An 18,388-nucleotide genomic window follows, 5' to 3' on the forward strand; every position below is an offset into this window, starting at 1 on the left:
AACTTAATTGTATCTCCGGATGTGAACTTCTTGCCACAATGAGCAACACGACGGGCGCCACATGAGGAACAGGAACTGTTGACCCTTCTGGAGCACCTAAGTTACCACCCGTTTTTTTGGTGGGATTCGTGTTGCTTAATCTTCAGTTTTCTAAGAAGCTACTTCTGGGTGTGTATTTCAATTCTTCGTTTGTCGTTTTTTTTTTCAGCCATGGTGTTGTCAGTTTTTCTTTGCTGCTTTATGAGTTTTAAATGTCCGTTTATTTAAATGCTATTCTAATGCCAAATTCAGTTTTTTTAATATGTTTGCTGAGCCATTTCATGAAGGTATTGTGCGTTTGTACAGTTCTTTTGAAGTTATATCAGGATCTCAGTTCAATATGGAAATTGATTTTCTAAATTTTCTAGACGGTTCAAAAATATTAGCATTGACAGACTGTATTGACAACATAAAAATGTGTGGGGGATTTTCCTAGTTGTGATATTTTTTACCTGCAACCAAAAACAAAATTTACAAATTTTAACCTGCAAAGCTTTACATTTCAAAGTTATTTTTTTCAAATAGATTTCCTCTAAAAATAAATCTGATCCTAGACTGACTTTTTGTTTTCATACGGATTAAACTAGCCGAAATTACCACCATATAGTGATATAGTCAAATTTTGAATTAAAATATTTGGATGGAGATTTTTGGTGGATGACCTTAAGCAATGTACATGATTGTAATCTTTATAAAATTTGAAATCGACTCGTGAGAACCTCCTGATCAACACTGACGTGCTGCTATTGACTGTATCGGAGAAGATTAACGTTTGACTCAGTCAAAAGTCGACATCCTGCTGGCCCAAATATAATGTTTAATTTTTTACGGGTTGCTTCTTTTTCAAGAGGCATTAGGTACCAGAATGACGTAAATAAAATTTAAAAAAATGTTTTATTTGCTGACTTTGCGGTATGGGCTTTGCTCTTTTTGAAGGGCGTACGGTGACCTATAGTTGTTAATTTCCGTCTCATTTTGGTCTCTTGTGGAGGTTTGTCTCATCGGCAATCATACCACATCTTCTTTTTATGGCCCCGCAACGAAGTAATTCCGAAATTCCGTAATTCCGTCATTCCGCAACAAACCATTATACGGAGTTTTTTTCTAAATAATATTGGCCTGATTTTTGGTATGTGAGTTAACCATGATGAGTTACAGATCAAGTTTAAGTTTCGTTCCGCTCCACTAATTTTTGTCGAACGGGCTATGGAATTTGATAAATTGTTGAAAATCACAGTTATACGCACTTTTTTCCTAAACACTTTCAGATATTGGGCTGATTTTTGGTATGTGAGTTACTCATTGTAAGTTACAGATCAAGTTTAAGTTTCGTTCTGCTCAGCTAATTTTTACTGTAATTTCGGGCTTTGGACTTTGATAAATTCTTGAAAATCACATACGGACCTTGTTTCTAAATGCTTTCAGATAATGGGCTGATAAATTAGGTGTGTTTACTTACTCGAAAAGGAATTAAAAGAATATCAACATTTAAAGTAAAACAGGATAAACCATTTAAATTGGCTGATTCGATCCACAAAAACTCAGTCTTATACAGTTAAAAACGATGATTATTAACCTATAATATGAAATCAAACAAACCAAAAAAAAAATCCAATTGCACAAGTAATTAGCGGATCTATTTATCTCTAAAAAAAAATCTTTTTTTTTTTTTGTTATATGGCTGTCGGCAGCCTCCAGAGGTCACCTCGATGGTTTTTAGATGGCGTCTTCTTTAGACTCAAATTATATACACATGAAAGATCATGAAATGTTGATACATTTTGTCAGTCGAGCCAAGTGCATTGTAAATTATGACTCGAGTTCATTATTTTCATAATTTGGATTAACGTTTTACTATGTTTTAAATCAAATCTGTGGATTTTAGTCAAATTTAGAGTGAACATTTATTTGACAGCTAATGCCCCTTTAACTTTTTATTTTTAAATGTTTGCTGTAAATTTTACGCATCGTTGTATAAAGGCTATAAACTTAGCTGAGCGCGAAGCGGAAATCACGTTTACGTCCCCGATATTGTTCCCGAAATTACACGTCATCACCTGAATGTTTACTTTCTGCCACATGTTGTCTTTAGTCCACTAGGAATTATTGCGTTATTTAAAGGATTTATGAAGTTTGTGACCTTAGGACAATAATGTAACTTTAGAAATTTATTAGATATATCAAACTGAAAGACTTTCATACTGTGATATGGACGATCAAGACCTGTATGAAAGTTTACCACCAACTAGCACCAGCGTGGATCATATGGTGGCCGGTGCTGCCGCTGGTATTCTAGAGCACAGTGTTATGTATCCGGTGGATTGTGTAAAGGTGTGGATTAGTTGTTTGCTTGTATTTATTTACAGGATGATGATAATTTTCAGAAATGTGCAAATCTCTCATTTATTTTCATATCTATGTCAGTAGGACGCTTTAACCTTGTAAAACGTGATTATTATGTTGTAAGGTATTTTGAATTACCTTGAAGTTTTTGACACCAAAAAAATAATTTAGATATGAAATAACTGATAGCCTTATTTATCATAAAGTTGTGAGTGTTGTTAAATAACTGAAAAGTAATTAGGTTTACTCAGTTGGGTTAAGTAACAATAAGGGAAGTAACTCAGATGAGGTTAAGATATAGGAGATAACATTTTTACTTGAGAATGTTTATTTCTATTAGCTCACTTATTCTATTGACTTTTCTCATTTATATTAAAGGTCAAGCATTTATCATTGGGAATAGATTTATGAGTTACTTGCAGTCTGCATGACAAACCAGACTGAATCCAAAGTTTTTATTTCAGAGGGTTGTAAAAGGGGGTGGTGGTGGCCATGGGGGTGCTGGAAAAGACATAAAAAAGTAAATTTCTTAAATCAAATGTTTATTACCTAATCAAAGGGTTCATTTAGGCATATCAATTACAAACAAATAAAGCATTATAGACAAAAACATATATAGATGTTTAGAAATAATAATGTATTTAGAATTAAAAATATAACTTTAAAGTTTTTTCATTGCCATTCTCATAAAACACAGCAAATAATGAATTAATTGCAAGTAAATGATGTAAAATAACAAATGTAAATATTGCATGTATTCATTCACTGCTTGCATTTTCCACTCTTCAGAAATGTTGTAAAAAATCAACCATTAATCACTGGGACTGTGTTATTCATTTAAATACAGATGTACAAACTCCCAATATAACAAATTTTGCATATACAAATAATATCAATAGGGCTCCCACTACTCACTGGAAAATCAATGGGAGAATTGACTTCTTCTTTTGGAAAAAATAAGGAGAACTGATAAGATCTAAAACATTAGTGCTAGTTCACTTTGGTTCTAATTTTTGGTTTTCAATGACATACTGTATATATCTTGATATTGGTATCCTGTTTATTTATTCTTTTTTAAATTGGCCAAATTTTATTTCAAGCCTGAGAATATCCTTTATACAGTATCAGTTTAATAACATTGTACATTTGTGCATGATGTACATGTGTATGTCTACAATTGTCAGATATAGAATAGTTCTCTATAAGTGGTGGTCCTAGGATTTGACCACCACATTTTGGAAAGGACCACCATGCAAAAAAAGATTCTGAGAACTGTTAAACATGCAGCTCACAATTATAATTTTCAACTGACAGCTACATGTACACAATTATAATTTTCATCCGACAGGCAGTAAAATGCAGGAAATTTCCATCAATGAAAACTATTCCAGTTTATTTGACTTACAATGTATAAACATTGTACATGATATTGTACAATTAAGGTTTCTTTCAAAATGTTTTATCTAAATTCCATGTTGTACTAGACATGCCAGAGAAGCAAATATTGATAAACACTATATACTGCATGTTTTAATTTTCGTTCATAAAATTTGTAAATGTGTATTAAAAGTATCAAAATTTTAGAACTGTGGACTACATGTGGCTATAAACTATAGATAGTAAATGAAAATTCAGAAATCAATGTGCTAATTTTAATTTGAGTTAATGCATTATTTTTCATGACAAACTATATTTATTTTATTTATTTTTCGCTAGTAAATAAATACCCATTATTTACTAATAAGAGAAAAGTTGTTGTCATTGAGTCAGTTATATTATTACAATTAACATGAACACCTTGTACTCAAAATAGATAAAGACTTTGAAGTGTACATAATATTGAGAATGGAAATGGGGATTGTGTCAAAGAGACAACAACCTGACCAAATAAAAACAACAGCAGAGGGTCACCAACAGGTCTTCAATGTAGCGAGAAATTCCTACACCCGAAGGTGTCCTTCAGCTGGCCCCTAAACAAATATATACTAGTCCAGTGATAATGAACGCCATACTAATTTCCAAATTGTACACAAGAAACTAAAATTAAAATAATACAAGACTAACAAAGGCCAGAGGCTCCTGACTTGGGACAGGCGCAAAAATGTGGCGGGGTTAAACATGTTTGTGAGATCTCAACCCTCCCCCTATACCTCTAACCAATGTAGAAAAGTAAACGCATAACAATACGCACATTAAAATTCAGTTCAAGAGAAGTCCGAGTCTGATGTCAGAAGATGTAACCAAAAAAAATTAAACAAAATGACAATAATACATAAATAACAACAGACTACTAGCAGTTAACTGACATGCCAGCTCCAGACTTCAATTAAACTGACTGAAAGATTATGATTTCATCATATGAACATCAGGTACAATCCTTCCCGTTAGGGGTTTAGTATCATACCATCATAACATATATGAGAAGAACATAACCCGTGTCATGCCAACAACTGTTTTTAGAATAAATGTGTTTAGTTCCGATGCAAAGACCTTATCAGTGACTCAATATTAATGCCAAAATATGCAATCTTTAATGACTTGACAACAGTATCGTAATTATATCCCTTCTTAATAAGTCTATTTATTTGTTGAAACGCCATGCTTTTTGTTGAATCAATTTCACACACACACCATGCACACTATTTGTGGATTTTGACAAATTATGTATTTATCCATTTTTTTTGCTGACATAATGACAAATTACCTTTACCAGTTTTCTTCTTGTACAAATGAATCAATTTATTACAACTACCCTACATACAAGATGACATGTGTTTTGTTAAATGTACATGTGTTAAGTACATTTATTCTTAATTATAAATCTACATGTACATTTTGTACATCACTTTACAATGAATCAAATAGAAAGAAGAAGGTACAAATGTATGCATTTTGGCAGATTTGACCCCCCATGTTCACCTTAAAGTTATATAATGTATTCACTGACATACTTTGGGATTGATTTATCTAGGATGATGACACACAGGATATTCACAAGATTATATTTATAGAAAGAAAAACGAAGGTTAAATTTTAGGAACAGTTCAGTTTAAATAAACACAGTACTCAAGAGTTTCCCAACATATTTGGTTAGTCATGGAGTTGGTTATCACAGAAAACAGATATATTTTGAATATCCTTGTCTGCTAATTTTTTACAAGTACTTTTCCCCATAAATGAATTAGTGTATTTTCTAATTTCTTTTTACATTTATGAATACTGTACTGGAAAGAAATATTTATTAAAGCAATGTATACATATGCACAGAATGATAAAGTCAATAATTAATTCTACAACTTGAATGTAGAGGGAAATTTTATAAACATTTTATGACCAAATAGTACAGAAGAAAATGCCTGTACCAAGTCAGGAATATGACAGTTGTTATCCTTTCGTTTGATGTGTTTGAGCTTTTGATTTTGCCTTTTGACTTTCCATTTTTAATTCTCCTTGGAGTTCAGTATTTTTGTAATTTTACTTTTTTCTTTGAATAGAATAAAATCATATTTAAAGCAGTCTTTTGGGAGAGCAAATTTTGTAGATCTATGGATTAAGGACAAGTATACACAGGAAATCAATCATGTTACAATATTTATCATGAACAAGTTTCAAAATTGAAAAAAAAAATTGTTATAGGTTTTTAAAGAATCAGTTTTAAAACAATATTTAAGGAAAACATTAAAATTTCCAAAATTTCATTTTCTAAGACAATACAACACTCATTAACACTACGATATACTCTTGATAGATATTCTTCATAAAGTTTATCATTAGAAATAAGAAGAACAAACTTTAAAGAGATTGTAAACTTCAACATTGTTTATTTAAGGTCATTGTAAAGTGAACAGTGTTGTCTTGCTTTGTCTCAATGAGTATTTCTAAGATTTGTACACCTGTTCAAGTAGGAGATATTAAACCAATATCCAACCTTACTTTAATACAAGGACTCAAGTATATTCATGATGTTTCAAATTTTTACACATTGTTAGGTTCCATGTGGATAAGTTACCTTTTGATTATGTTGATATCTTGATCAGTTGTTCCAGTGGAATGCAAAATTCATTTTTAAAAACTAGTCATTTTTTTGTCTCACTGACTACATCTCAAGTATGCTATCACTAATTCATATGAATTTTTGTGAACCTATCACAACTATATGAACTAATAAAAGTACTAATCTATAATTTCAAAGAAAATCAGCACTGGTGATAAAATAAGGAGATGTGGTATGATTACCAATGAGACAACTATCTGTCAGTGACCTATTGATGTAAATATAAGCACATGATATATATAGATCCCAGTACTGCCTGCAACATGATCAAAACCTTGGTCATGTTTCACTAGATTGAAATCAATTTAACATCACGAACATATCATGCAGGAAAACTGCAGGCCTTTGCCCTATTTGCTGATACATAGTAATGATAGAGCATGTAAAATTCAACTAAAGGGAATGAATAGAGGACTTATCTGATTTACTTATCAATAGCTACATGGTTCATTTGTTAAAGATATATTTTTTGTTGTTGTAGACTCGAATGCAGTGCCTCATACCAGATCCTAAAGCTGACTACAGAAGTATTGCTGATGCCTTTTATAAGATTGTAAGATATGAGGGAGTACGCAACACTGTGCGAGGTGTAAGTGCTGTCATAGGTGGCGCTGGACCTGCTCATGCACTGTACTTTGCATGCTATGAAAAAATGAAGAAAATAATTTCAGGTGGTCACCAAGGAAACCATTTTGCTCATGGTAAGAGACATATTTTTACTGATAGTTGTATTTTTTAATTACTATTCCATCAGAAATTAAAGATCCATTATAATAATAAGCTCCAGTTTAAATTTCTTAACAATGTGGCATATTGTTTTACTACTCTGAAACAATAAAAAACATATTTGTCAGGTCACTATTCATTTGTAATTGTAGCTGCTTACATGTTCCTCACTTGGCATTTACATGTATTGCTGCATTTTTAATTTTAACTACAGTTGTGCATAAAAAGTAAAGATTTCCAAAAAAAATTAAACATCCATGACATCTTTTCAATTAGGTTGCTTAAAGGGGGTTATCATTTAGGTACTGAAGTAGTCGATCAATAATCCTGTCTTTAAACTACAAGGAAATCCTCTACTTTAATGATCATAGGATTTATTAAGCTGATAGGGCTAAAGAAATACTTCACATTGCAATGTATAAATGAAGTAAAAGATCTTTTTTGATACATTTCTAGATATATTCCGATTGAGCTAGAGTTACTTCCCTTTTATTACCATTTTGGAGGTCTATGTGTACAAATTCCTTAATAGATAAGCCAAATACAACCTGTTGCATGCTGACTGCAAGGCTAAATAATTGTTTTCTTAACATTGGAAATTTCTGTTATCCTTGCTTGATTCATCACTACAATCTAGTAAGGATCTCTTAACATACTTGGTTGAACTGCATGTTTAAATTTGGTTAGTCAAATAACAAAACCTACCATATATCCCTTCCAAAAATGGCAGCAAATAGAAATAACCAAAACTTAAATTAAGTCATTTGGAAACCCATTTATTTTCTACAGCTTATTTTGTGATAAGAAAAAACCAAATGTTAAAGTTGAGCACTGCAGACTCTCTAGATAATTATTAGTTACAAGTAATATATTTAATACTATGTAGGCATATATTATAACATATAAATCACTCTTAGTTTTTATATGGTATTAATCATTATTATAAGATTTTCAGGTAAAGATCACATGTCCATGACAGAATCAGATTGTGATGCTGATTTAATCAAGAAACAACTGACAAAGTGCTGCTATTCAAACAGGATTGATTATTTTATTTTTAAGTCAAAAGATAATTAATTGTTACTTTGCATTTTTATTGAGATTTTTCATTTTCATAGAAGATAATTCAAGATTGGTTTGCACTTATCCTTAAATGTCAAAACCTGTTAAAAAAGAAAATGTGTGTTAAACACCTACTGTCAACAGATTATAGGATATTATTAATTAAGGATGAAATATTAAAACATTTCATTTACATAATGAGAAATGGGTAGATGTGACCATGTCATGTCTGTTTGTAATACAGTATAAGAAGATGTAAAAATGAGAGAGAAAAAAAACCCAGGATTTCCCCATGTATGACTTTTTTCAAGGTAGACAACTCTTGTGAAAAAAATGCATAGGAAAGCATGAAACGGTATGAAATATTATATTTATATAGAATTCACTGTTTCAGGATCCTTCTTAATATTTCATAAATTTAACCAAGACTACAATGTATATGAATGGTTATCAATCATGTCAATACTGACCTTAACAATTGATTGACAACAAAATGAAATTAACCAAAATCATAAGATTCTGAAACAGAAAATTTCTTGAAATCTGTTGAAATGTTAACTTTTCAACGGTAAGTATGTATGTTTTAAATTAAGGCTATTCCAGAAAAAAATGTAGGGGGTTGGGGGGTTGGAAGGCACATTGTATTAATAATACATGGGTGATTGGTATCAGAGCAACTTTTCACACTATAATTCTCAATTACAATTGTCTGGGTGGAGGGTGCTGACAAAAACTGCCTTCCAACCAGACTTGGGGTAATTGTAATTGTAATCGTTAATCAGCTGTAATTGATTACAATTTTTTAAGTAATCAGTGTAATCATTAATCAGCCAAAAATCTGATTACATGTAATTTAATTTAATCAATTACTTTTCAAAATACCCTGTAATCATGATTACTTTTTTATTACATTCTGATTACAATGAAAAAAATCTCTTTGTTATCCATATTTGATAAATTTTAAACATACTAAAATGATTTGGTTACTTTAAGCATGTCTACTTCAGTAAAAAATAAACTGTTACAGTATTGAAAAGTCATCATTAGCCTAAGCAGAGACATATAATACAATTATATACCTTTTATCTTGGTTAAAGATATTTTACATACATGTATATTCATCGTTTTATAATGATCTTCATATTAATATTTGATAATAACTGTTATAATATATATTCAAGTAATACTTTTCTTTAACCCTGAATTATAATCTATTGTTACTTTTTGTGATTTTTATCAACTTTGAATTGACAGGTAGGAGACTAATTAAGGTTTGTTTTTATTGCAATTACCAATTGAGTATAGCTGTAGGGAAATATATATGATAAAAGATAAATCAGACATGAACATTTATCTAATTAGCACAAACTAAATTAAAAGATGGACAAATATGTTGTTTAAATTTTTTTTGTATTTGGACTGGACATGTAAAATGCAATGATTTTTAGTACTTACATATTGTTTACAATTTGATTAAACACTTCTATTAAAATTTAACATAGTTTTAACTGGTAACTTTATTTCATCCATACTTAAACTTCCATAGACTGCAACTTGGAATACATATAAATTATGAAAGAGGTCAGAAGACAAACAAAAAACTCTTGATTATGATTTATCTTTATTAAATTTAATTCAAAATAATTCAGAGATCATTGATGATAAAATGTAATGTATAAATATGTAGTGAAATTTGGTGTTTATTTAAATAGATAAAGTTTAATTTGAGGTTATCATTTTATAATTGAACCAATTAAAATACTTTCTCAAAAATGCTATAGTGTTATTGAACGTTTTTTCATTCACATCATTCAAAATGTTTTGTTTTTAAATTCATTGTAATCAGATGTAATTATGATTACTTTGCCAATGTAATCATTAATTTAATCAGATACTTTCAGAAATGATGTAATCATTAATTTAATTTAATCAATTACATTGAAAGTAATCAGACCCATCTCTGGTTCCAACCCCCCCTTACATTTTTTTCTGGAATAGCCCTTATCATGATTGTATGTAAAAAAATGTGTGAATATTTGATATTTGTAAAATGTTTTATTTCTTCTTTTAACAGGTACAGCAGGTTTGGTGTCAACATTATTACACGATATGGTGATGAATCCTGCAGAAGGTATTAGATAAATCTTATATATATATATATATATATATATATATATATATATAAAAGGATGTTTACTACTCTGTTTCAAAAAAACAAGATTTTAAATAGACTGTTATAGATTAATAGTATATAAAGAAAGGAAAAAATAAAGAAGAAAAAAAATGAAGGGTCCATGTACTTGTTTTGTAGATATAAGTCATTGAAAATTTGGCAGGAAATAATTCTCCCTAGAATTTTCATACATTTAACATTGGCACCCTCTATGTTTAAAAAGATAACAGAAAATAACAAGGATTTTATAGCATTTTCAAATATCACTTTTTATTAATCTATATGTAAACAAATTATAACAAGAAAAGTAGTGTTCAGTGGGGATATTTATTTAAGGGGGCTCGCGGGTATAAATCAAATTTTTAATTTAAAATAGGATTTCGCTATATTTTTCTATAAATGAACTTTATCTTATACTAAATAGAAAAATGAAATAAAAAAATGGGGTCACCGTTCATTTACGCTTACAATCTTGCATCGAAAGAAGTATACATTTTTGTTAATGTCCTTTTTTTCTGTTGAACTAATAGGAGAAAAAGCGGTAATATCGAAATAAAAAAAGAACTAAATTACAGAAATCGCTAAAATTTTATAATTATTTAGTTTATGTACAGCTTATTCGAAAACAACAATAAAAAATATAGGTCACCGATGCGTTAAAAAAGATATTTCAATTTTAATGCCAAAAAATGTCATTTTTCCACCAAAGGGAGATAATTTGGATCTTTTTGAATGATATCTGCATTTTAAAAGTCACCTGGGGCCAACACGAATTGATTTTTTGGAATGAGTTTTGTACAATATGACAAAGTAACAACTACTAAAGGTACTTAATAAAATTTGTAATGAAAACTAAATGTTTAATTTTTTTCTGAAAATCTTATACCCGCGAACCTCCTTAATGGCACAATATGGATAAAACTGGAGAATTCTGAATATCTGGCAAAAAATAAAAAAATAAGGGGAGTGAACTTCCTCAATGTAGAAAATAACAACTATATGTTATCATACAGCCTTCAATAACGAGCAAGTGTATTTCTTATATGGGGACAAAGTCCCCAATAACAGTAGAAAATTCAGTAAAAAAAAAAAAATTCGGGAAAATTCTCCCGAAATTTTCATTGTACTAATGAACTCAAAATCGTTCAATTTTTTGGATGTCATGTTTTGAATTCCCGCATCTGCGCAGAAATCTACAATGTACTTCCTTTTTCTGGTCCCGTTTGTATGAAACTTTGAGTAAAATATATATTTATCAGTCTAGTATAAAATAGGAAGGAACGCAATACCAATTTCATTTTTAATAATTCCTTGATATGAAAAAACGTTACCTGATGATAGCGTTTCTTTGTTTATATTGCATATGACGTCATAACTTAAATAACGTCACAACTAAAATTCCTAACAACAGAACCAAAATCGGAAATGTTACGGTATTTCCGTTTCTTTTTTTTAACAAATATTTAAGTTACAAAAAAATAATTCATACAGACTTCGTCCCCATTTACAGGTAATGCCTGCCTCATGTTATCAAAACATGTATATTCATATGTTACATATGAAGTGAGAGGGTTGATAAGGTTATTTTGATTGATAATAATATTTGTCAAGAGACTCCAGACTGATATTGAGATAACGCACTGAAGAAGTGATATGTTATATCATGAGGTCTTTAATCTACATGTGAATGATAAAAGAAATGTACATGTGTGATAAATATTTGTGCTTTACAAATCAAATAAGATCATTTGAATATTGATGACATGTTATTTTTTTTGAATGTCATGTTATCAAACCTACAGGATGTTATTTTAAAAAAGGTTAACCTTTGTTAATTAGTAAACAAATAGGGGAGTAGATTGCAAAAAGCAAGTGAGCTTGGTTAGTAAAGGTGTTATACATTGGAGATGCACAGCATGGTCCTTGTATGAACAACAAGTATACTTACCCTTGTAAATGACATAACATTCATTCATTCATTACACAATATTATATCACAAGGGACCTCTGTGGCCAAGTGGTCATTCATTACACAATATTATATTACAGGGCGCCTCTGTGGCCTAGTGGTCTTATAAGTAGTCATTACAGGGGGCCTCTGTGGCCTAGTGGTCTTATAAGTAGTCATTACAGGGGGCCTCTGTGGCCTAGTGGTCTTATAAGTAGTCGAACAACATTCATTCATTACACAATATTATATTACAAGGAGCCTCTGTGGCCTAGTGGTCTTATAAGTAGTCAAACTACTGAAGCCCTAGCCTGTCAACACTGAAACTGTGAGTTCATATCTCACACATGACAGATGTTCCAAACTGCTGTAGCCCTAGCCTGTCAACACTGAGACGGTGAGTTCAAATCTCACTCATGGCAGATGTACCAAACTGCAATCTTAATTGACTAGGATTGTCAGTTTTCTACCGTAGGTCTGTGGTTCTCTCTGCCAAAAAAAGACAGACTGCGACTAAAATAGCACAATAGTGCTAAAGGTGGTATTAAACATCAATCAATCAATCATAATATTTCTATTTAGATAGCACCACATGTATCATTTGATTCTGTTATGGTTTTATTTAATATATAAAACATGTAATGTGGAGAGTTTGTGTAAATACACCAAAATTTGGCAGCTAGTACTGGTTTCAGCCTACTAGTGGTCTAGAAATTTTAGAATAAATAATATACATTATTATATTATTTATTTGGCTAAATATTACTTTACATTACCTCAATGGCTCAAATGATTTTAAACTACCTAAATTTACTAGTGCATGAACTCAAATTGAGATATGGAACCAACCTGACTATAAATAACCTAACACGTGTCAACTACAAACAAGCCACATTTTGTAAAAATGTTCAATTTTTGTACAACTTTGATATATACATACATACATGTACATATAAGATATGGCATCATAATATCTCAGATAAATATCAATTCAGAAAATATTGGAAAAAATTTTGCATACCATGCTGAGGCCGCTAATTCAAGGGCAGCTAATGATCAAAGTATTGGCTTCCTAATAATAAGTGCTGCCCTTTATGTACATTGTCTAATTTTTTTTTTGATTTTTTTTTTTGCAGTGGTAAAACAGAGAATGCAGATGTTTGACAGTCCTTACAAATCATGTTCGAACTGTATCAAAGTTATCTACAAGGAAGAAGGTGTGATGGCTTTCTACAGAAGTTTTACAACACAGTTGACTATGAACATACCTTTTCAGTGTATACATTTTATGACTTATGAAGTAATGCAAGATATAATGAACAAAAATCGTGGCTACGATCCATCATCACACATGATCTCCGGTGCAATCGCTGGGGCAGCGGCGGCTGTTGCCACTATGCCACTGGATGTATGCAAGACATTATTGAACACTCAGGAATGCTGTTCAAGGTCGCGAGTTTCTTATGTGAATGGAATGACTTCAGCATTTAGACTTGTTTATGAATATCAAGGACTGCAAGGCTATTTCAAAGGTGTCCAGGCACGTGTGATATTCCAAATGCCGGCAACAGGCATTTCATGGTCTGTTTATGAACTGTTTAAGTATTTACTAACCCAAAGACAAAACATGGAAGATAAGTACCCTAGAGTGAATGGACTTACAGTTAAAGCCGTGGAGAGTAGCGAAGTATAACAAAGAAACCCTCAATCTGACTACCAACCGCCTCACAACAAAACCAACTTTTTCAACTGATTAGAAGAAGCTGCATGTGCTACACACATTTTTAGCTCACCTGGCCGAAAGGCCAAGTGAGCTTTTCTCATCACTTGGCGTCCGTCGTCCGTCGTCGTCGTCCGTCGTCGTCCTGCGTTAACTTTTACAAAAGTCTTCTCCTCTGAAACTACTGGGCCAAATTTAACCAAACTTGGCCACAATCATCATTGGGGTATCTAGTTTAAAAAATGTGTCCGGTGACCCGGCCAACAAACCAAGATGGCCGCCATGGCTAAAAATAGAACATAGGGGTAAAATGCAGTTTTTGGCTTATAACTCAAAAACCAAAGCATTTAGAGCAAATCTGACAGGGGGTAAAATTGTTCATCAGGTCAAGATCTAGCTGCCCTGAAATTTTCAGATGAATCGGACATTCCGTTGTTGGGTTGCTGCCCCTGAAATGGTAATTTTAAGGAAATTTTGCTGTTTTTGGTTATCTTGAATATTATTATAGATAGAGATAAACTGTAGACAGCAATAATGTTCAGCAAAGTAAGATCTACAAATAAGTCAACATGACCAAAATGGTCAGTTGACCACTTTAGGAGTTATTGCCCTTTATAGTCAATTTTTAACCATTTTTCGTAAATCTTAGTTATCTTTCAGAAAAATCTTCTCCTCTGAAACTACTGGGCCAAATTTAACCAAACTTGGCCATAATCATCATTGGGGTATCTAGTTTTAAAAATGTGTCCGGTGACCCGGCCAACCAACCAATATGGCCGCCATGGCTAAAAATAGAACATAGGGGTAAAATGCAGTTTTTGGCTTATAACTCAAAAACCAAAGCATTTAGAGCAAATCTGACAGGAGGTAAAATTGTTCATCAGGTCAAGATCTATCTGCCCTGAAATTTTCAGATGAATCAGACATTCCGTTGTTAGGTTGCTGCCCCTGAAATGGTAATTTTAAGGAAATTTTGCTGTTTTTGGTTATTATCTTGAATATTATTATAGATAGAGATAAACTGTAAACAGCAATAATGTTCAGCAAAGTAAGATCTACAAATAAGTCATCATGACCAAAATGGTCAGTTGACCACTTTAGGAGTTATTGCCCTTTATAGTCAATTTTTAACCATTTTTCGTAAATCTTAGTAATCTTTTAGAAAAATCTTCTCCTCTGAAACTACTGGGCCAAATTTAACCAAACTTAGCCATAATCATCATTGGGGTATTTAGTTAAAAAAATGTGTCCGGTAACTGGGCCAACAAACCAAAATGGCCGCCATGGCTAAAAATAGAACATGGGGGTAAAATGCAGTTTTTGGCTTGTAACTCAAAAACCAAAGCATTAAGAGCAAATCTGACAGGAAGTAAAATTGTTGATCAGGTCACAATCTATCTGCCCTGGAATTTTCAGATGAATTGGATAATCGGTTGTTAGGTTGCTGCCCCTGAATTGGTAATTTTGAGGAAATTTTGCTGTTTTTTTGTTATCTTGAATATTATTATAGATAGAGATAAACTGTAAACAGCAATAATGTACAGCAAAGTAAGAACTAAAAATAAGTCACTATGACCAAAATAGTCATTGACCCCCTAAGGAGTTATTGCCCTTCATAGTCAATTTTTAACAATTTTCTTAAAATTTGAAGATTTTCAATAACATTTTCCACAGAAAGTACTGTTATAGATAGAGATAATTGTAAGCAGCAAGAATGTTTAGTAAAGTAAGATCTACAAACACATCACCATCACCAAAACACAATTTTGTCATGAATCCATCTGTGTCCATTGTTTAATATTCACATAGACCAAGGTGAGCGACACAGGCTCTTTAGAGCCTCTAGTTATTTTTATGTATTTTGTTTGTTTTGGTTATCATGCATATCTATGTTCATATTTTTTTGTCACATCTCTTTCTAGATCATGTATAATTGAGAAGCATTAGGTTAAGCAGTTATGGTCTCTTTAAATTTTACATACACTTTAACTTTTTGATTTGTTTCCTAATAATTACATTTTTTCATACTGCTGTATACAACCATCTTTTAGTTGTATGTAGTAGTGAATTTTTCTTCTTCTATTTCTTTTAATTACAAAAAAAATATCATGGAAATCATTGATCAAACTGTTTTAGTGTGATCATTCTACATCATATTAAGAAGACGTTTATATAATTGCATAAAATACAACATATAGATCACAATTGATTTTTCAAAACTAAAAACATAGCATTTAAAACTTTATAGTATTATCAGTAAACAGAATTTCTTAAATTAAAATCACTCATCCCTCATATGTATCCATTGATATTGTCCATCAATAATTAGATTACATAAAAAATTCTGAATTTACAGTATTCACTAGAGAAATAACAAAAAGTTAAAATTAGAATTATTGATCATAGATTCAAGCAGGATCAAGATAAATTAGTACATTTTATTAAACCATGTTGCCGTAATAAAGTTGCAAGAATCCTTGTCATTCTCAAGATTAAATTTATCACCAGTTATATCTCTGTTATGCAGAGTCCAGCTAGGGTCTAGACTTCAAAGTAATTGATCAAGATGATTTTGATATGGTTGAATGTTATAGATGTCTGGATTGTCTTATTAGAAGACAAACATAACACTGCATGGCTTTTTTACTTCTATATTTTGCATTTTCTTCAATCATACTAAGATGATTTTGTTTTTAATGAAACCTAGGAATGTTTACTGTTTAGATTATTCATGTCATTAATAATTACTCTCTAGTAGGTTGCTGTATTAAACTACAGGGACACAGTTAATACGATTTTGTTTTTAGGTTTCTTAATCGTAGTAGCATCAATGCAGTGGACACATGTCGATTCCATAAAAACATTCTTGCTGGTGTCAATTAAAACACTGATTTGTGGTGATAACATTCTGATTTGTGTCCTTGTCATAACATAAATATTTACAGAGAGAAATTTCGCACAAAATCACCAGCATTCACCAGCAACAGGGATTTTTAACTGAATCACCTTGTGAGCTATGTTAGCTGTTCATGCTTTTACATGTAATTGTGTCTTTTTGGAGGGTAGTCATCTTGTGATTCTATACATGTAGTGTATTTGTTTCATTCCATTGAAATCATATCTATGCAATTTAAAATGGTTGATTTGTGTATTGATTATAATTTTCTATAGATTAACTAAATGGCTTGATGGTCTCACTATTTAAAATATGTCATAATTCATAGGAGGAGGTATGGAAAAAACATTATTTAGCTTCTTTGGTCAAAACAATAAATGATTTCTTTTTCAAATTTTTCATAAAAATTGATACTTTAATTAATGTATGGATGGTATACACTTATTCTGGTTATTTGAGTGCATGAATGTAATTTCTGGCACTCTGCTGTAATTTAATATTGTTATAACATAACTGACATATTTGACACAAAAAAAAGGCAACTTTACTAAATTTCTCGGCAAAATTAGAAAATAGTAATGATAGTTATTTACAAAAGGATGTTCTACATCTTTATTTGTATAAGACATCTTGTGTCAAAAAATCACACAAATTTTTGTGCTTTGTGATTTTTTTATTTACACGCTACCGTTAAAGACTTGAGGCAAACATGTAAAAAAAAAAAAAAAATTAAAAGGACCAAATTAAGTTTATTTATATCTTCTCCTTTTCATTCTCACTTTTTGCCATGCTTCTTGTTGTTAAAAAAGATATGTTAAAACCAGTTTTTTGTAGTAGGATGTTGATCGATGTACATGAAGATTTAAGTAAAGTCAAGGTACATGGTTTTTTCCTCCTAATTGTATTCTACATTTAAAGATTTTTCTTCAAGAGAGCCAACTTGTCTGGTTTTCAATGATGTTTTTGAAAGTTTAAAATCGATTTATCTTTAAAATGAAAGTAAAATTCTAATATGTTTTTGGGTGCTTTCTTTAAACTAAATATATTTTGTGTTAATGAAGGGTTCTGCATGTGTTTAGTTTTAAAAGATACAAATTCAAAAAAAGACTGAAAATTATATCTAAATTTGATAATGCTTATTAATTTCCAATACATGTTGTTCTAGGTTTGAAAAATATCAGGGTTTAAATGATTGACACTCTGATACAGTAATTGATGCAGATAAAAACAGAGTTTCAATAAGGTCCAAACTGGAAGGAGGGAGAATGGGCTTTAAACATTTAAACACTTATCATTTTTTTTTAAGCAAAAGTTTTTTTTTGGTTGAGATATTCTTTTTATCAGTTATATATTTTGTGCTCGTTTATTTTCAATAAGAGGTTGGTTGTGTCAAATTGAGGAGATTTACACAGCTTTTTGTTTTTTTT

The 18,388-nt window shown here is 31.0% G+C and overlaps 1 protein-coding gene across 1 annotated transcript; it reads left to right on the forward strand.

The window, feature by feature from the left end:
* Positions 1–2,081: 2,081 nt before the first annotated feature.
* LOC143072251 (mitoferrin-2-like) lies at positions 2,082–18,263 on the forward strand. Its single transcript, XM_076247108.1, has 4 exons — positions 2,082–2,370; positions 6,918–7,137; positions 10,299–10,355; positions 13,482–18,263. Exons 1-4 carry the CDS (start codon positions 2,248–2,250, stop codon positions 14,036–14,038), a joined length of 957 nt encoding a protein of 318 aa, XP_076103223.1. The 5' UTR covers positions 2,082–2,247; the 3' UTR covers positions 14,039–18,263.
* The last annotated feature ends 125 nt before the right edge of the window (positions 18,264–18,388 follow it).

This window comes from Mytilus galloprovincialis, chromosome 4, assembly GCF_965363235.1.
Source record: "Mytilus galloprovincialis chromosome 4, xbMytGall1.hap1.1, whole genome shotgun sequence".
Lineage (NCBI taxonomy): Eukaryota > Metazoa > Mollusca > Bivalvia > Mytilida > Mytilidae > Mytilus > Mytilus galloprovincialis.

Bases quoted from the DNA above. Each gene is read 5' to 3' on its own strand.
- LOC143072251 (XM_076247108.1), top strand. From the start codon at position 2,248: ATGGACGATCAAGACCTGTATGAAAGTTTACCACCAACTAGCACCAGC. The intron at 7,138-10,298 runs GTAAGAGACATA...TTCTTTTAACAG, and splicing joins AGGAAACCATTTTGCTCATG to GTACAGCAGGTTTGGTGTCA. The intron at 10,356-13,481 runs GTATTAGATAAA...TTTTTTTTGCAG, and splicing joins GGTGATGAATCCTGCAGAAG to TGGTAAAACAGAGAATGCAG.